Source organism: Gymnodraco acuticeps, unplaced genomic scaffold (genome assembly GCF_902827175.1).
Source record: "Gymnodraco acuticeps unplaced genomic scaffold, fGymAcu1.1, whole genome shotgun sequence".
Taxonomy (NCBI): Eukaryota; Metazoa; Chordata; class Actinopteri; order Perciformes; family Bathydraconidae; genus Gymnodraco; species Gymnodraco acuticeps.
This window is the reverse complement of record NW_022991618.1, coordinates 1-19,267: the sequence shown is the minus strand read 5'-3', so window position 1 is coordinate 19,267 and position 19,267 is coordinate 1. Positions and strand designations below refer to the sequence as shown.

At 42.2% G+C, this 19,267-nt stretch overlaps 2 protein-coding genes across 4 annotated transcripts; both read right to left on the bottom strand.

The window, feature by feature from the left end:
• Positions 1–1,582: 1,582 nt before the first annotated feature.
• On the bottom strand, positions 1,583–4,608 carry LOC117534040 (protein NLRC5-like). Its single transcript, XM_034198067.1, has 8 exons — positions 4,416–4,608; positions 4,054–4,308; positions 3,724–3,972; positions 3,389–3,637; positions 2,712–3,017; positions 2,356–2,625; positions 2,003–2,086; positions 1,583–1,870 (listed from the first exon to the last, which is right to left on the bottom strand). The coding sequence occupies exons 1-8, from the start codon at positions 4,472–4,474 to the stop codon at positions 1,804–1,806; spliced, it is 1,539 nt and encodes a 512-aa protein (XP_034053958.1). The 5' UTR covers positions 4,475–4,608; the 3' UTR covers positions 1,583–1,803.
• A 459-nt stretch (positions 4,609–5,067) lies between these two features.
• Positions 5,068–19,032, bottom strand: LOC117534039. 3 transcript variants are annotated; one of them, XM_034198063.1, is made up of 8 exons: positions 18,866–19,032; positions 17,307–17,412; positions 14,440–14,870; positions 12,640–14,275; positions 12,222–12,485; positions 10,819–11,256; positions 9,344–9,817; positions 5,068–5,235 (listed from the first exon to the last, which is right to left on the bottom strand). In XM_034198063.1, the coding sequence occupies exons 4-8, from the start codon at positions 13,062–13,064 to the stop codon at positions 5,220–5,222; spliced, it is 1,617 nt and encodes a 538-aa protein (XP_034053954.1). In that variant the 5' UTR covers positions 13,065–14,275; positions 14,440–14,870; positions 17,307–17,412; positions 18,866–19,032; the 3' UTR covers positions 5,068–5,219. The 3 variants fall into 3 exon arrangements, with proteins under 3 accessions (XP_034053954.1, XP_034053956.1, XP_034053957.1); XM_034198065.1 differs by lacking the exons at positions 5,068–5,235; positions 9,344–9,817; positions 10,819–11,256; positions 12,222–12,485 and having other exon boundaries at positions 12,730–14,275; positions 17,230–17,412; XM_034198066.1 differs by lacking the exons at positions 5,068–5,235; positions 9,344–9,817; positions 10,819–11,256; ... (1 more) ...; positions 17,307–17,412; positions 18,866–19,032 and adding an exon at positions 16,401–16,499 and having other exon boundaries at positions 12,730–14,275.
• Positions 19,033–19,267: the final 235 nt, after the last annotated feature.

Here is a 19,267-nt window from a genome sequence, read left to right as displayed (position 1 = left end):
CTCTATGTAAACCAGGGGTGGGGAACCTCCAGCCCCCGGGCCGTATACGGCAATTTGATACGGCCCTCGAGGTAACTCACGCAAAAAAGAAAACAAATTAAGAAATATAGACCGCAAAAGAATTAAACAAGCGAGTGCCTGTTTTTCCTGGTCAAGGGTCAGGGTCCTTGCACACAACACGAGCCTAACGTGTCATCACGTGGTATATGTCTCGTCCGACAGGGGTTTAGAGCTGCCGGAGAGCACCAGGACGTCGCTCCGGCCGGGACCCGTACACATGCCGCAGTTTTTGCGTGGCTGTGTCTTTAGCTGAAAGCCCAGTGGCGATCTGTTCATCCGTCACACTGATCATACAGTCAATAACTGTGTTGTTATTAGCATCTGGTTAGCTAGCTATGCTAACGAATATAAGAAGCTTTTTCTACAACCAGTGAGGTAAAGGCACATCTTGATCATTATAGTTATAAAACAATAAGAGAATAAAGTAAACAGGTATAAAATACTATATGACAGTAAAAAAAGTTGTTATTAATAAACAAGAATCCAGTTTGAAAGGAGAGTGCTTTGTAAAATATCCATAAAGAAAAAGAAAAATTGCTTCCAGTTCTGTTTCATCTGGTGTTGAGAGATGTTTCCATAGATCTCTTAATGTTGCTCTCAAAGTGCACCAGATTGATGCTTTTAACTTCAACATTTAAAAAAAAAAATCTTCCCTGGGGAGCATGCCCCCGGACCCCCCTAGAGGAGGTTAGGTCCCCCCCCCTAGAGGAGGTGAGGTCCCCCCCCACTTAAATCATATTCACATGGATAGGAAACTAAATTGCACACATCTTGTGCCCATATCTTTCTGTTTGGTGGTCATGCCACACCGTGCACGTGCATGCGTGAGTCATGGTGAGATATCTGGATTGAGAGGTTGCGTTTTCTTTGCACAGCATGAAAGAAAGGCCAAATGAATGGGCTGTGATTTTAGTATTTTTAAGCAGATGTCAATCATTTGTACGGCCCTCGGAGGATGTTGAAAAAATTGAAATGGCCCTTGAGAGGAAAAAGGTTCCCCACCCCTGCTGTAAACGGATCAGAGTCCTGCACGGGTCTGATTTTCAAGACCCGCTCCCGCCCCGCACCCGCGACGTGCAATACCGAACCCGCCCCGCTACCCGCACATATTGCCAATTAGTTCCGCAACCCGACCCGACCCGTCGGCACAAGATCCGCAACCCGACCCGAACCAGCATAGCCTATGAGCAGTGAAAACGTGCAATTATTAACACACGCAGTTTCATATTTGTCTCAGAAAGCGTGGGATGTTGGTTATTTCCTCCATCTAGGATGACACAAGAAGCCTCCCAGACGTTGGATTTCGCTCTTGAGGAAGTGTTATTGAAAATGCTGTATTCTCCGCTAGAGAGCTTCAGCTCAGCCATTTCCAATGTGGCGCGCACAGCAGCAGATTGATGCGCTGCAGAGGTTATGATTATGCGCGGTCCCGCGGGGGAGAGGTCTGAGGATTTTAAACATTAAACTAATTTATTATTATTTTAATATATTTATTATGCAATACCCGCGACCCGACCCGCATCATCTTTGTTTTACCCAGAACCGAACCCGGAAAAAAGCGTTTGAAAAAATACCACCCGCGAATCACCTTTTTTGCGGGTCACCCGTCGGGTACCCGCGGGTACCCGACCCGATGCAGGACTCTGAAACGGATCCCATCATACACAGAGTCAGTATGTAATGATCGTTAGAGGTAGATCAGTTATTCCCTGATTGGCAGATTCCACCCACACTGACGGAGGGTCACCATATTTCAAACTTCTTGTCTTTCTCAAAGGATGTCCTGTTCACAATTTTGTTCCCGAACAGTCTAGAGAAATCCAAAAGCAGAGCACAGACATCAGTCAGACAGAACAATACGCTGAATAGCAGTTTTATAATGATGAATGATTCCTCTGTCAGCCTTCGAGTACAAATGGTGCAGTAATTATGGTTTTCTCACTGCACAGTGTGAATGGAGGGGTTGGTGGAGACCAGTTGGAGTAAGAGGTCAGTCGAAGCATCAGTGATGTTGTTGTGGCTCAGACTGTAACACAAACACAGGAACTTTTAGTAATGTAATACATCGGCTGGGCAGTATAGGTACAGTCCAAACAAACATTATGTTCACTTTTCTGACACTGCCGTATGACTGCCTGAGTTCTGATTACAGCGTATCTTCAGACTGATTCTGTACAACAGGCTTCAGCCAACAAAGCCCTGAATCAGATGATCAGACACAGAGAGATTCACACCCCAAACTAAAGATTACCTCCATTAAAACCTATTTTCCACATGAACACCTTTGCCACTCACTCGAGGACTTGCACTTTGTGCAGCTGCGCGCTGAGTGTGAGCAGCAGCTGGTCAGAGAGCTGACAGTGACTGAGGTCCAGCTCTGTCAGCTCTTCAGAGGAGTCCAGCATCAGGGCCAAGGCTGCACAGGCCCTCTGATCCAGAGTGCTGTGACTGAGGTCCAGCTCTTCCTCCAGGGCTTTGCAGAGGGACACTGCCCGTCGCACTGTGTCCCTCTCACTGTTCACAGGAAGCAGGGACACCAGCTGGAGGAGGACAGCTTTACTGGCTCTGAACAGGAGACACAGAGCAAACTGATGTGATGCAGAAACTTGTATAAAAACAGCTTCTTCTCTGGTTTAGTGTTAGTGGTCTACCTGAGTTTGACTTTGTGTAAGACAGGAAACAGCAGGTCTAATCCGCTGTCCTGAACCTCACAGTCCTGCAGGATGAGCTGTGTGTCCCGTCTGCTGCGTCTCAGGATGCTGGAGACGGCCCTGCAGTCGCCAGCCGTCAGACGGAGGAGAGTGTCCCTCTGATCTTCCTCTGGCAGCTCCACACAGGAGGAGCAGGACAGATCCAGCCTGTGCTGCACAGTCCTGAGCAGAGACTCTGCGGCCCCCTGCTGGGCATCAGAGGCAGCGCAGCCGTGGACCAACCTCAGCAGCAGGTTCCTGTCAACACTGGGAGAACATTCATTAACAGTTAAACAAACCACTTGTCCATAAAGCTTCATTGACTGAGAACAAGTGTTTTAATTATAATTATGTTTCTCATCAACCGGGGTCTTATTGCAGTTTTGTCCTTCCTTTCTCTCAGTAATAAGAACATAGAGCATATCACATTAACAACAGATCAAAAAGGTTGGAAACAGACATCCAGCTAAGAAGAGAACATATGCTTGTTTTTATTGCTGTTGGTTTGGCTTTGAAGGATGCTGAAAGTGTTGTGCCGTTCCACCCGGCTGTTTCCATTCACTGATATTGATGTTTGACGGATGGTAAAGTACCGCTGGGCCGAGATCAATACACGTTTAGAACTATATTTGACCGACCTGAGCTGAGAAACTTTGTCCAGGTTCCAGAGGATGGACTGTGCTGGTATGGAGGTCCACAGGAGGTTCAGTTTGACGCCATCACTGTGTGCGAGGGTGTAGAGCAGAGCATCACAGTCCATAGGTCTCATCTCTCTGCAGGTCAGGTTGATCACATGATCCAAGGACCTCAGTAAACTGGGTATAATGGGACTGGCTCGAGTTTTGTAAATCTCCCTGATAGCAGTCAACACAAAGCTGGGACAGGGCCTGAAAGAGTTTGAATGAACACACTTTAGTGAAAGAAGTAACTAAATATATGTAAATGCTAAAACAGGATAAACGACTCTATTGACCTTTTAAACAGAATCCTGTCCAGGTAGGGAAGCAGACGTGTGACGTTCTCCTGTAAGAAGAGGTTCTTCCTCATGTTCACAGTGAGGGTCTGAGCTGATGGATGCTGCAGTAGAAGATGGAGAAGCTCCCAGTTCAGAGAGAAGGAGGTCAGGTCTCCTCCTAACTTACTCAAGAAGGACCAGGTCAAGTCCTGGTCCTGGAGTTCATGGAGCAGGGAGAGTAGCTGCTGGACATTCTTCTCACTCAGTCTGCAGGAAACAGTGTATGTGAACATTAATATCATCTGCATGAATTATTGTGAGTGTATGAGGCTCCAGAGAGACTGTTACTTGATCTTGAGAGGGCCATCATGGAGCAGCAGTGGCGTGAGACCCAGAGCAGGAACACAGACCTCAGTCAGGTCCAACTGTCTCACTGCCCAGTATCTCAGCAGGGAAGCCAAGCTACTGACAACCTTCAACAACACTCTGCGTGATGGTTGGGCGGTCTGAGGGGAGAGAGAAAGCTCTTCAACAGTCACCCGACAGCCCACTCCCCATCTCCTCACCCAGCCACCCAGCAGCAAGGCCATGCCGTTAGAAAGCCTGGAAACAAAGAAAGAGAATAGTACCATCATTTAGCTTTATCCCCCAACTGAACGTTCAAAGAAATGGCATGATGACAATAAAAGAGTAACTGTTTCAATGCGCACTTGAGACGGTGTAGTTGTGTTGTTTGTCTGAAGAGAGCAAAGGCTCCCTTGACAGACATCTTTCTGGGTTTGAGGATGAGATCCACTTTAGAGCCACACAGCTGGAGAACTCTGCCCACGGACAGGCAGGTTGTCCTGGGTAACCGTCCTGATAGCAGCAGGGTGAACCCTGAGAGCTGCAGCAGAGGCCAACCTCTCAGCCTCCTCTCTGGGTCTGACAGAGAGGAGCGTACACACTCTCTGGAAGAACTCTGGACCACAGCTGAAACAATATGGATGAACAGTGAGAAGGCAAAGCTCAAGTACAATAAATGCTGCACCGCCAACCATCTTATCTGCAAGGTCTTTAATCAAGAACGACATTCAAAGAAAAGAAATAGGATGAATTAGTTTAAGTGCACGTGTGGTATTCCATGTGATAAAGCATTACTCTGTCTGTTGTGCTAATTCATTACTAAACAGAAACATTTCATTTATCTACAGAATACCCGTTTATACATTTCAGTTAATTAACTGCTTCCAATGTGCTGTTGATCTTTTTAATGAACCTTTCATTTAATATTATAAATATAGAGTCTGACATTTACCTGATCTGTGAGATGTAAGGCAGACACTGCAGCAAAGTCCTCACTTCACTCTCTTCCTCTGAGCAGCCTCTCAGCTTCACTTGTTTCTTCTCTGGTTGGAGTCTCAGCACTTCAGTTTGCATTTGGTAAGTGTTTATGTAGTTTTGAGTGCAGTTCTTCACTTAGCAGGAGAAATGAGGTGTTTTGCACTTTGGGTGTGTGGTTTTGTGAATTGTGTTTAGTGTTCTGAGAAACTGAGCAATTAAAAAAAAAAAGAAGTGTGTTAGCAATCGAGAAAAACTGTAAAGCCTCTCTGTTCTCCCTCTGCTTCTCCCTGCAGGCACCCCGGTTTTGTTGAGTATATTATGAGTTTCTTCAGTTGTTTTACTTTGTGCACTTCAACACTCTCACACACATACATGTTCATACAATCCTCACCCTGCATTTACATTACTGATACCACTGACATCCACACCTCATACTTTACTGTTTTTGATTTGATTTGTTTGTCCTAAAGAAACATATTTTGTTAACCATCGACATGGTGTGTCTCCTCTTTGTTGTGGCTTTTTGAGCCGGTCATAACAAATGGGGGCTCGTCCGACGGGTTATTTCTAGAAAGTTTGTGTCGTGCTCAGAGCACATGGCGTCATTTGAGCAGCTGATTAGTTGATGCGCCCTCAGTGTCTTTCTTAGATGATTGCCAGAAGGCGCAGGTGGTCGAAATAGCAGAGCATTATGAAATTGCTGTTGTAGAGAGCAATGGGAAACATGAGATTAAAGCTGTCATCGTGTCATCTTTGTTTGAGCAGGGGGTGTTGCAGTAGAGTGAGTCTGGTGCGCAGGGGTCGTGCCAGTAGTGGTTCAGACAGCTGGTTTGACGTTCGAGCAGCAAAAGGAGCATTTGGCCATGCAGTTTAATCAGGAGAGGTTGCAGTTGGAGTTGAGGTTGGAGCAGGAGAAGTTGAGGTTGGAGCAGCAGGAGGTAGAGAAGCGTTTAGAGGTGGAGAAGGTGCTGGAGGTGGAAAAGATTAAATGTGAGGTGGAATATGCTAGATTACGGCTGATTGGGGAGGGCAAGCTTGCTCCGGTGGAGGATGGTTCTGATAGGTCGGCATCAGGTAGTGGCGATATTATTTCTTACTTGCGGTTAGTGGCAAAGTTTAATGAGTGTGACCCTGACATTTATTTTACTCTGTTTGAACGCATAGCAGAGGCAAGAAACTGGTCAGATTCGGACAGAGTGCTGTTGCTTAGCACAGGAGGCCTATTCAGCTGTTAGTGGCGAAAATGCTTTGGACTATGCTAGAGTAAAGTCAGCAGTGTTAAAATCATACGAACTGGTTCCTGAAGCGTATCGTCAGAAGTTCAGAAGTTGGGTCAAGGGGGATAAGCAGACACATGTGGAGTTTATCCGTGATTTGACTTCTCATTTTCAGCGGTGGTGCGCGGCAGCAAAGGTTGCCAGTTTTAATGGTCTTTGTGAACTCATTGTATTGGAACAATTTAAAGATGTTATCCCTCAGCGTGTGGCCACTTATGTAAATGAGCAGAAACCTTCCACCGCGCTTAGAGCTGCTGAACTAGCGGACGATTTTGTGTTGACACATAAGGGCAGTTTTACAGAGAAGTGGTCTAGAGGGTGACTGGAGACGTGGAGAAGATGGTGGCTATTCCCGCGGTGGTGCAAAGTTTTCACCAGGCTCCTCCCGTAGATTTGCAGGTCCAGGGCGATCCGAGGGTGCCAGAGTGGGCCAATGTCATTATTGCAGAGAAGAGGCTCATTGGAAGGGGCAGTGTCCGTTGCTGGAACCTGAGGGGAAGCCTCGTTCTTCATCACATGCTCCAGCCATGTGTTGTTCTGCCGTTTTGGTTAAAAAGCCGCAGGGTGTAGGATCGGGCATGGTGCCTGATAAGAAGCTGGTTTGTGCCGACTTGGATGTGGGTTCTGTTTTTGAGCCGTTCATAACGGAAGCCGTTGTATCAATGGTCGGTAGTGACAAGTATATTCCGATTAAGGTGTTGCGTGACACAGCAGCTAGATACTCATTTATTGTTGAGTCAGTGTTGCCTTTTTCGTCAGAGACAGAGACTGGGGATTTTGTGCTGATGAGGGGCATGGAGATGGGCTTGATTCCTGTGTGACGTCATACAGTAGTGCTGGATTGTGAGCTGGTACGGGGAGTTGTGTCTATCGGCGTGCGTCCCGCGTTGCCACTTGTTAGGGTACAGATGATTTTGAGCAACGATCTTGCTGGTAGTGCTGTGTGGGCGGGTGTGCCACCGCCTGAGGTGGTTTCCAGGCCGTTGGCATCTGTAGAGCCAGATGAGAGCGGTTTGCTATACTATTATGCGTGTGCAGGGCCGTAGGATGTCTACTGACCCACCTGTTTCGGAGTCTGTAAAAAGTGGTCCAGCACGGTCCTTTGACTTTGAGATCGAGACAAATAAGAAGGAGAAGACAGTCAAAGTGGTGAAGGAGAAGAGAGGAAACCCCGCAAAGCGAAGAAGAGGAGGCCGAAGAAGAGAAGGCCGAAGGAGGTCGATGCACCCAAGAGGCCGACATGCTGTGGCTCAACGCCAGCCAACCCAAGGAGGAGTGGGACATAAAGGCAGTGGAGGTGAAAAAGCAGTACGACATCGCAAGGCAAGAGTTCAAAGACAGCGGCGGAGGAGGAGCGTCCTCCAGTCCTAAGAAGGAAAGAAAAAAAAGCTGGAGTTAAGAAGGAGAATATTGGGTTGTCGTGGATCCCTTTGGGGCCCCGTCTTAAGGGGGGGGGCTGTGATGGCCCTGTGGGGTCATCAGTAGAGAGGGTGTGGCTGTTCTGTCTGTGCTGCATTGGCTGTAGTGATTGCATTGATTGCAGTAACTCGGGGCACCTGGGTCTGGTGCCCTGCAGCTATTTAAAGCCTCTCTGTTCTCCCTCTGCTTCTCCCTGCAGGCGCCCCGGTTTTGTTGAGTATATTATGAGTTTCTTCAGTTGTTTTACTTTGTGCACTTCAACACTCTCACACACATACATGTTCATACAATCCTCACCCTGCATTTACATTACTGATACCACTGACATCCACACCTCATACTTTACTGTTTTTGATTTGATTTGATTTGTTTGTCCTAAAGAAACATCTTTTGTTAACCATCGACATGGTGTGTCTCCTCTTTGTTGTGGCCTTTTGAGCCGGGTCATAACAGGTTATGAACAAGACTTCACTTTAAAATAGGGAACATTTTCTTAGATAGAAATACCTAATTAGAGTCAAACTACTAGCTTATTGGTTATGAACAAGACTTCACTTTAAAATAGGGAACATGCTCTTAGATAGAAATACCTCATTTTGAGTTATTTAGACACAATTCACACTTATAGCTTCATGTCTTGTTACATAAGAATAGATCACATTTTTTAAGTGTTATTATGGGAAAATTACTATTCTTGTGGTACTACTGCCTTATTAGGCCCATATTGAGCAGAGCATATTAAGACCCAAACTCATGTACAACAACTTCCTTACAATAAATAAGCACTAATTAGAAGGTTATTGAGGAACAACTCTCAACTAATGGCTTATCACTTGTAGAGTATGGTCATGTTTCTACATTAAGGCATTAATAAGTGTTTTATAATGACTAATAAAGAGTGAATATACTGCTAATATGCATGTTAATTAACAACTAGTTGATGGTTAATTTGTGGACCTTAATATAAAGTGTTACCATATTTTTATTGAAGACACACAGAAAATACATTTGGTACATTGATAGGTTAGATTGAACAGTTCAAAGCTACTAGTGTTCAGCTCAGTCTCTACTATTGTACATCAATTGACAAGCTATACATAGCTGATCTTCACTTAAAAAGGCGTACAAAATGTAAACCACAATTATAACCAAAACAGACCGTGTAGCCAAAATGTAGGGTTAGGACAACACAAACATTAATAATAAATACAAAATAATAAAACAATACAAAGACATATTTAATACGTTTGTTTTTGTTACAACTGATTATTGAGAAGCTGCAGAGATATGTTAAAAAGCTGATAGCAGTTTTATCAGCAAGTTTATTTATGTTTGTGTGTGTCTTTATTTCTGAATGAGGCATGAGCATGATGGTGCTGCTGTCTCAGAGCTTAAGTTCTCTCACTATGATTCACATCATGTTGTTATTCTCTAACTGGTAGAAGACTGTGGTTTAAAATAATGACAGAACTGGGAAATGTTATTCATCTACATCATGTTCAGAAGGGAAGGACTATAGTCTCTTCCTGAAACACTGCCCATAATCAGCTGTAATCATTTTATTTATTTATTCAGAAATCCACATAATATCCTAAATAAACATGATCTGTCTGACTGACCTGATCTGTGGCAGACACTGCAGCAACGTCCTCACTTCACTCTCTCCATCTGAGCAGCCTCTCAGCCTCACTTGTTTCTTCTCTGGTTGGAGTCTCAGCACTTCCAGCAGGATGGAGGTGTTTCTCTCTGAGAGGTTTATGATCCAGACTGCAGGAGCTGACTGGAGAACTGACTGTAATGATGGAAGGACACTCAGACCTGTTTTAGTCTCACAGTCCTTCAGGTGGGAGTACAGATCCAGCAGGAAACCACCCTGATATTCTTTATCATAATAACCCCGTTTGTCAGTCAGAGGGAATGTAGGATATGTGCACACTGATGATAACAGCTGCAGTGTCTTCTCTCCTGTCTGCTGCTCTCTCTCTGCTGCTGCACAGAACAGAGTCCCAAAGAACTGGACTCCACGTGAGCGTTCATCTGAGCGTTCATCTGAGCCTTCACCTGAGCGTTCATCTGAGCGTCCAAACCAGAAACTGAAACGAGAATTAAGATAAAATGTAGTTTATTGATCAAAATGTGGGATTTGTATTTATTTGTATTGATGTAAGGTTGAACCTGTTGTTATCAGATGATGTCAACAGTACATACAGAGCCATGCTTTACTGATGAGGAGTGTATTGGCTAAAAGCTTACAAGTGCCGTTAATGAGAATCATTTAGTAAAATGTATGAATTGAACATTAAAGTAAACACGCTGTTAACGGGGCTGTAAGTGAGTCTTTGAAGAACTTTAGGAAATTAGATACTTAACAAAATGTTTAATGAACCAAGAGTCAGATGTCAAAGGTGTTTCCTCAGCTCTGTATTAAAGGATGTATTTTATACTGGAAAACCTCTCCTAAACCAACAAGGGGAACTTTACCAAAACATTTTTCATCACTTAGCAGAAAAGATGTAAATACTGGATCACACATTTTAACATCTATCATTATTTAAAACTCCATGAAAATTAAACAGCGCTTATTTGACATAATCATCTCTTCATAGTGAGAACCTTTTCACTTCCTGATCACAGTCTTTTTGAAAATGGCTAATAAGCCACTTGGGTAAAATCCCCTGATTCAGTCGTCTTAACCACTCATTGTTCAAACATCCTGCTCAGTTACACTTCATTTATTGAGTGGACGCAATATTTTGGCCGGATAATGAATCTATCAATCAGCTCCTAAGTCTATAACAGTTCATCCTGAATCTACTCTATTCTCATAGCTCCAGTATGAGGAGGTATTATCAGGACTGTCTTGTTGTATCAGAGCAACATTATTCTTTTTATGATTCACATTATTTCATTATTCCAAACAAAAGGAGACTGTGATAAGTGATACTGATGTGATTCAGCTTTATCTAAATCATGTTTATTTGTGAATGACTATAATGTCTTTTTTGAAACACTGTCGATTATCAGTTTATTTATATTTCAGAATCTGAATAAATATACACAATATTAATACATGTACATGATCTGTCTGACTGACCTGAGCTGTGAGATATAAGGCAGACACTGCAGCAACGTCCTCACTTCACTCTCTTCCTCTGAGCAGCCTCTCAGCCTCACTTGTTTCTTCTCTGGTTGGAGTCTCAGCACTTCCAGCAGGATGGAGGTCTTTCTCTCTGAGAGGTTTATGATCCAGACTGCAGGAGCTGACTGGAGAACTGACTTCAGTTTTTGAATGACAGCTGAACTCTCTTGAGTTTTGACATGTTGATAAAAATCCAGAAGGATGTTATGCATATCATAGTTAAAGGAAAACAGAGAGATGAGGTTGTTCACTTCATTGTGAACGCTTTCTCCTTGAATGAGAGTAGCTGCTTTCAGGCATAAATCCAGACACAGCTTCTTTTCTTGTCTCTTCAGTTTCTCATAGCGTCGCTCCTGGTCCTGTAATCCTGGACCTCCGTAGGTCCTCCTGAAGCTGCATGATAACAAACACATGTGTCATTGCATGTACTATAGAACCCTATAAACTTTAAATGTAAAATAAAGTTACAGCTGTTAACACTGTGCTAATATTAAATATCAAATGCAATTGCAATATCTAATTCTGCACAGCTTTTGAAGAATTTCTGAGAGAGTACAATTCTGGATGTCAACATAAGAGATTAAAGTTCAGATTCAACTGAAACAAAGAGCCCTGCCTGTTTCTAAAAACAACACTGATGCAGTGCTTGTTGTTTTATTCAAACTATGTTTATTGTCTATTTATAGTTTTTAAGAATGCTGACTAATAAGTGTTAAAAAGAAAGGGCATTTAAATTGCTGCATTGAATAATATAAGACATACTTTAAATCTGACTTTTTTCTCCACATTTCTGCTGTGATTAGGCTGAGTTTAACCTTAACGCTGATCCACATTTCAGAATGCAATGAAGACTTTCCCACCAAAAAACTAAGATTTTGATTTCAACATCCACACTCCCAGCTTTTTGCTACAGCCCAAGAGTCAGGTTGTAACAGTACACACACTGCTGCTCGTTAAACGCCCGTCATCTTTATCGTAATGAAACCTATTAAAATCTTTAGATCCTATGTTGTTTGAACACCATTTCCACTATTTTACTAAAGGTTAGAACCATTTTTTGTATCTGTTAAATTGGCATGTGACTTGTTTTTACCCTCAAAGAACCAAAATCTGAACCGGAATCTCTAAAATCCAAACGATCCCCAACACTAAGTATTACACAGTTAGACTTTTAATAATTCCACTGTGAAGGTGATTCGTCACTTTATTATGCATTTCATTTTGTTAAATAAGAAGTTGCAGTTTTATAAATTATAATGTTTAAATAAATTCCAGTGAAGTTTGGAAGCTCAAGATGTATTCTTGGTTCGTGGGGGGGGGGGGGTGAATCCCACCACACAGAAACACAAGCTACATACCTGAGGGAGCTGACGTAGGGCAGAGCCTCTGGCAGAGTCTCACACAGACTGTGGCAGTCAGGGTTCTCCTTTTCCCAGTGGAGGCAGATGTTAACCTTCTTATATATCTTCTGCAGGACTGTCACTGCTCTTTCAAACAGCTTTCTGTCCCCCCCCACTGGAAGGTGCAACTGATTTCCATCAAGGCCAAGTAAGGTGATGCAGTCCATCTCCCCTTCGCTGAGAAGGAAGATCTCCCACAGCTGCCGTGGCAGAGAATCACACCTGCAATAGGAAGAATAATCAGCTATCACTTTCTCATTACTTCTGTATATATTAATATATATATATATATTAAAGGTTACAACTTTGAACAATTACATTCTACCTAATTAGATGTGTTGTAATCTTAGCCGTAATAATAACTGCTCATCCATACCATTGGACGTTTTGAAGGCATCCTAATAGTGGTCTCATTCCTTGTTGTGATTTCGTGACGTCCTCAAGGTTCAGCCATATGTTCCTCTCCTTGGACTGAGTGATCACGTAGGCCACAGCACAGCAGGGGTAAGGATCGAGACTCTCTCCACTGAGATCAAGACGATAGTCCAGTTTTTCCAGAAGGTCGATGCATGCTTCAGGACACTGGGACTCATACAAGCACTGGCATAGGAACAGTATGCGCCCACTGTCCTCGGTATCAGGCTCATCGTTTCCACACAGACTCGGAAGGAATGTGGATGTCACTTCCTTGCAGAACCCGTTTGATGTATTCTTGAGCTCCTCAGGAGGAATCAGACACTCCATCAAACTACGGCTCTTCTCAGACAACAATCTACACATGTAAGGGATCAGATGTTTCATGTGCTTCTTCTCCTCAGTGAGAAAAAGTGCTGAAAAACATTAGTGATTACATCTGGATTCTTCAAGAGCCACAGTGCTGCAAAAAACTCCTGCATTGTGTAATGGAGAAATGCATAAGTGGTTATTCTCTCAGTAGGGTCGTCTTTGATAACAAGTTGTTTGAGCAAGGAGAGGACACAGCTGTGTTCAAAGGGACGTAGTGTCAGGTTCAGTTTTCCCTTCAGTTGCATGAAAAGCAACCTCAGCCAAAGACAGTATCTCCTTACTCTTGCTTTCGATGAAGGCATATATGTATTTTGTGTTGTTGCTGTTTCTTTTGAGGCAAAAACGGAAAATGTTGATGTAGATATCCGTTATACAGCAAGGCTTTTGAAAGTTCTCTGATATCTCAAATGAAAAGCATGCAGCCACCATCAGTGCATACATCGGTACATGGCAAAGCGTTAACAACTCCAAGCTGCTCAAAACCCTCTCCTTTCTTTCACGTAGCATCGCAGATATGTATGTTGTTATGGTCTGCTCACTAAAGCCTTTCACTTCCACTCTGAGAAAGTCCTCAGAAGGAAGGTCTTCTTCAAGGTGGTCTTCATCAGCTGGTCTGCAAGTCAAAACGACCATGGAATCCTTTAGCAAATCTTTATCTACAAGTCTCTGCACTACTGGTGAAGACAGATCTGTGATTCCATCAAAAATGAGTGTAACATTGTCAGAGTTATTCTTTATGTCCAGTAAGACCTCGTCTTTGCCTTCATCTGGCTCACTGAACTCATTGAAGAGAAGGTCCTCCAGGCTCTTGATGTTGGATATTTTTCTCATGTCAAAGTAAAACATGTAGTTTAGCTCCTTGTCATCTTTTTCTGTCCAGAGTTTTAACATTTCATGAGTGAGTGCTGTCTTTCCAATCCCAGACTTACCAACCAAGAGTATGTTTTTATCTGTTTTAAGCAGGTCACTGGGAGAAATGTCTGCTTTGTCCTTAGGGATGTAGCTCCCTAGCTTTTTAGAACGGCCCCACTTGCTTTTCTTGCCCTTACATTTCTTTATTTTAGAGGGAGAAACACTTCCTTGTGTGTCCAACACAAGTGGCATGTACGACAGATCAGGCTTCTTGTTTTCTTCAAACAGACCTTTGTTTGCCGTCCAAAACGCTTTTGATATTTTTTGTGCTTTTGACTTCAACTTTGCCTGGTAACGGTGGCACGGTGTTGGACCTAAAATAAAAACAACAGTGAGTAAGTAAATAAATATTGTAAATTGCATGATGTACCCTCATACTAAATAGTGGATGCATATTTCCAGTTTGCACAGCCCATCAAACGTCAGCAATGAAGACGTGACGCACTTTCTTTATTAGTTATATAACTATATTACATACCTTGTTGGTAGTTTTTTCCCATTTGTGGGTCTTCCTTGAAAGGGAAGCAGCTGATCCAGTGGTGCAGGTCGAACGTCTCACTCTCAGCAGAAGCTACAGTCTGTTTCTCAGGGAGAAGGGATGTCCTCCCCAGGGTCCTCTTCCTCATCATGTCAATAATTTCGAGGAATATATAGGTGGCTGCTTCCCCCTTTTTGGTTACAGAGTCTAGAAGTTTTCTGTTTTTATCGTAGTCATTCCCTTCTGCTTGTATTATGCAGACCTCTTCATCACGTAACACTCCTTGCTGATTCAAGTTCTCTAGAATCACTGACAGATTCTTTAATTTGTTCACAAGATGGGTTCTGGCCCCCCCGACGTACTCTACAGCTGACTGTGTTGTAGAAGCCATGTTTCATTACTTCGGTGTCTTCTGCTTCAACTTCAATGATCTAGAGAACAAAAGAATGGTTGAATGACATTTAATATGAACTCTTATGTTTAACATCCAAAAAATAACGTAAATCTGTAGATCTAAAAGGAATAAAATAAATTCAGGGCAGATAAGAAGAGCAGGGGAGGAGGATCTGGCGTCAATGATACCGTTTTTCTCATTGGCTCACTTCTTTAAACAGTCTTGACCTTCTCTTAACTCTATGTGCAATGGTTACAACTCTTTCATCACTAGTGCTGTAGCGACGCGTCGACGATGTCGACTTCAAAATATCGTCGACGACATATTTCCGCGTTGACGCGTCGCTACACACACGTGGGTCACCCAAAGCAACAAGCAGTTCGCAATCGCACTTCAAACACAATGGAGACTGAAACGGCTACCACCTCCTCCTCACAGGATTGCGCACGAAGCCCCCAAACGAAAACATCTCGCCCCTAGGTCTTCAAAAGCATGGGAATATTTTAAAGTTAGTCCAAAACGCAAAGATATTTATATATTTATATCTCACTGAGACTGCTGCATAGCCTAGCAGAAGCAGCAGCTAGCTGTGGTGGCTACCATTAGCAGCTAGCATTTGCTCTCCGATTTTTACATAAAATGGAATTATGGATTATAAATTCAATCATTTTTTTATACATAGACGTTAAAAACCTATGGATTAACCGATTCAGCCGCAGTTTTTTCTCATTTTAATTGCCATTGAACACGTTTTTTGATCAGATTACGGTGGTGAGACGATCTCCCGAGAAACTCTGTGAAGGTACGTGTTGTGATGTCTGTGTTTGCTTCCCCTGTCGCGAGTCCGGATCACTCAGTGATGATACTATATACCTACATAATCTGTGGAGTCTCAGCTTTAATCGGATATATTGTATGTGCAGCTACGATAAGTAATAAGGGTACTTTTATCTTGAGTTCTGTGCCAATGTCCGTTAGCATTTTTCGTTCAGGGGTCATTTAGATGCTTCTTATGAGACTTGTGTTTTGTTTTGGTAAACATGGTTTGTATCGTCAATTAGCTGAGATTATTTCCGTTAATCTGGTATAACACATTAATAGGTTTTTAAATATTAAGATCCCCTGAGACACAGTATCGTGAAAAAAAAATGTTTACATTACGTTTTTTTTACATTACGTTTTTTATGAATTGAACAACAGAAAAATAATCGTTAGATTAGTCGACTAATCGATCAAATAATCGCCCGATTAATCGTTTTCAAAATAATCGTTTCCCCCCAGCACTATTCATCACAACTCTTTTGCACGTATGAAAATTAAGTAACTCACACAAAACATTTAATTCATGCCAACAAGTTGTTATTGTGTCAGTAAACGTGCTAATGCAAACAAAATGGATAGCTGTTTTGTCCCAGTGTGAACAGTACTAGTCAAAACGTAAGATGCTTTTTCACCACCAGTCAACACTTGAAATGTTCTAACATACAAGTCTCTGAACATATAAATCATCCATACATTCACCAACAACACAACATGCGAGCTGTATACCAGAGACACTTTCACATACCTCATTCACACCAACGGTGTTTCAGGGCCGGTTCGGAGCTGGAGCTTGAAAAGCACCAGGTTTTCCTGTTCACACCGCAGCAGAGCAGCCTCTTAGCTCCGGAATCCGGTTTGTTTCAAGCACCAAAAAATTGTCCGACTAGAGCAAAAGCACCGCATACGTCACGCTTACGTCGAGGCGGGGGCAGAGACAGATCAACTCCTGAACAACAACAAAAAGCCGGCGTTTTATCCAGTTTGTACACAACGATGGAGAAACTTAACAAGCAGCAGTGGTCCACTGAAGAGACCAGCTACCTGCTGGGAATCTGGTCTTCCGAAGAGGTACAGAGGAAGCTGGAGCACAATCGGCCATTGTTGTTGTTGTCGGTGTGAGCTGTGAGGGGTTTCCGCGCGGTTTGGCTTTATGAAGCAGGCACGCAAACGGTTGTCATGACGCAAACGATGACGCAATGACGCAGCACCAGTCGGACTCTGGGCGGTGTGAAAAGAGCCTCCGTTAAACCGAAGAGCCGGTTCTGAACCTGAAAAGCTCTAGCACGGAGCTTGAACCGGAGTTGCGTTGGTGTGAATGAGGTAACTGAGGCCTTAAGGTCCACACTGATGAAAGACTTCATCAGATGTTGAGAGCCTTTAATACATGATTTTTCCTGATGACAAAAACAACATAAAAATAATATAAATATAAAATATAAATATAATCGAGTCAAAGCAGCTTGAGAAAAATACTAAAAAGTACTTTTACCTCTTGTGCATGTTTTTCAGATAACAACAAAACCCTACAATGTAATTTGAAGTGAATATTATTTCATAAATGTACAGTAGCAAACCATAAGCTCTGTCCTGGGGAGACACTGTGGAGGTGGTGGACAATGTGTCCCCCCCCTCCAGGACACCCTGTCCTCACCTCTCCTTCAGCGACAGGCTGCTGTCCCGCAATGTCTCACAGGGAGAGAGAGAAACTGCAGGTCCTTCCTTCCTGCAGCGGTCAGGCTGTACAACCACCATGGCCCCTGGTAGACCCCACACACACACATATAACACAGACTATTAAACTCCTGTTGTGCAATACTACTCATGTGCAATATATATTTACCGTAAATAGCTGTGAAATGTATACTACCACCTTATACTTTCACCTGGCTGCTATATCGCTAAACTGTTATTGTTGCTGGATGTAGATCTTCTAAATTGTGTATTTCTAGTATTATATCTTTAATATATATCATTTTTTATGCATGATTCTTGAGAGATATTAAGCTATCTTTGTCTCTTTGCTGTAACAATGGTACATTTCTCCTCTGTGGGACGAATAAAGGTATTCTGATTCTGAAGTCAATGCTGTTTTTAGTAAATAAGCAAATATACAACATTATTTATGACATGGGTCTGTTAATGAAACTAGACACGATTTTAATTACAATGAGGGCATTATTACTATATATTTACCTGGATTTTGTGTTTTCATACAACAATACTTGAGGATACTTATAGTTGTACCTGTATGTAATTAGTAATTTGGTGTTAGAACCTCATTGTATAATTATCAAACAATTATTATAATAAAAAAATGCTTGCAAATGAAAAGCTATGTTGCTCAGCTAAATTGCACCGAGGGTTTAAACTGTTAAGGAAAACCGTTAGCTGTCTGTTACAAGTACAAACTAGTATAGTTAATATTTACCTACATGTGTATTACCCTTAAACCTAAAATAAAAATGAACACATTTACAATTATGAGTTAATAGCCATTTCATTTTTAAATAAATAGCCGTTAGCTGTCTGTTACAAGTACAAACTAGTGTCTTTACTTTAACGCTTATTATCCGTAAACCTAAAATACAAGGTACACATTTACACATATGAGTTAATTAGTAGTATAATTTCCTCTTTAAATAAATAAGTAACTGTTAGCTTGGCAGTTTATAAATCCGTCAGTGACGTCATTAGAACCGTTAACTTTATGCTATTGCTTAAAGCTACACAGTTAGCTAACTTATTACATCAATAACACAAACATATTCTGAAAATACTTAAGTTACAAATAATATTTTTGTTGTCATATATTTCATTAGCCTACATTTATTAGCTTTTATGGTTCTTTTTTGTGTTAATTTAAATGTAGATGCTTGCTAACGAAAAAGCTATGTTTCTAAGCTAAATTGCTCGAGCATCAAGAGGGTTTTAACCGTTAACGAAAACCGTTAGCTGTCTGTCACAAGTACAAACTAGTATCTTTACTTTAACGTTTATTATCCGTAAACCTCAAATGCAAGGTACACATTTACAACTATGAGTTATTAAGTATTATCATTTCCTTTTTAAATAAATAGGTAACTGTTAGCTTGGCAGTTTGAAAAATCCATCAGTGACGTCATGAGAACCGTTAACTTTTGCTATATTGCCTACAGCTACACAGTTAGCTAACTTATCACAACAAAAATATAACATTCTGAAAATACTTACAAATAAATGAGTACACTTTCTTTGGGTGTTTTTCGAGCAGGTAAAACAATAAGACATCATTAACCTCCCATTAAACTGAATAATTGAATAATGTGAGTTCCGCCCGTTAACGTGTTGGTTAATGTTTCCGTTAGTACTGTCACATCCGGCTGTTCCTTTCAAAATAAACCGTAGTGAGTGTGTAGTCAGTGTGTAGTCAGTGTGTAGTCAGTGTGTAGTCAGTGTGTAGTCAGTGAGTGTGTAGTCAGTGTGTAGTGAGTGTGTAGTCAGTCAGTGTGTAGTCAGTGAGTGTGTAGTCAGTGTGTAGTCAGTGAGTGTGTAGTCAGTGAGTGTGTAGTGAGTGTGTAGTCAGTGTGTAGTCAGTCAGTGTGTAGTCAGCAGTGCTGGAATTGGGCCGGTACT

Coding starts and splice junctions, on each gene's coding strand:
- LOC117534039 (XM_034198063.1), bottom strand. CDS start 13,064: ATGAAACATCTGATCCCTTACATGTGTAGATTGTTGTCTGAGAAGAGC. Junction 12,486..12,639: donor TGCCTTCAAAACGTCCAATG/GTATGGATGAGC, acceptor TTCCTATTGCAG/GTGTGATTCTCTGCCACGGC. Junction 11,257..12,221: donor CCCTACGTCAGCTCCCTCAG/GTATGTAGCTTG, acceptor GTTATCATGCAG/CTTCAGGAGGACCTACGGAG.
- LOC117534040 (XM_034198067.1), bottom strand. CDS start 4,474: ATGTCTGTCAAGGGAGCCTTTGCTCTCTTCAGACAAACAACACAACTA. Junction 4,309..4,415: donor ACACAACTACACCGTCTCAA/GTGCGCATTGAA, acceptor CTTTGTTTCCAG/GCTTTCTAACGGCATGGCCT. Junction 3,638..3,723: donor GACAGGATTCTGTTTAAAAG/GTCAATAGAGTC, acceptor AAACTCTTTCAG/GCCCTGTCCCAGCTTTGTGT.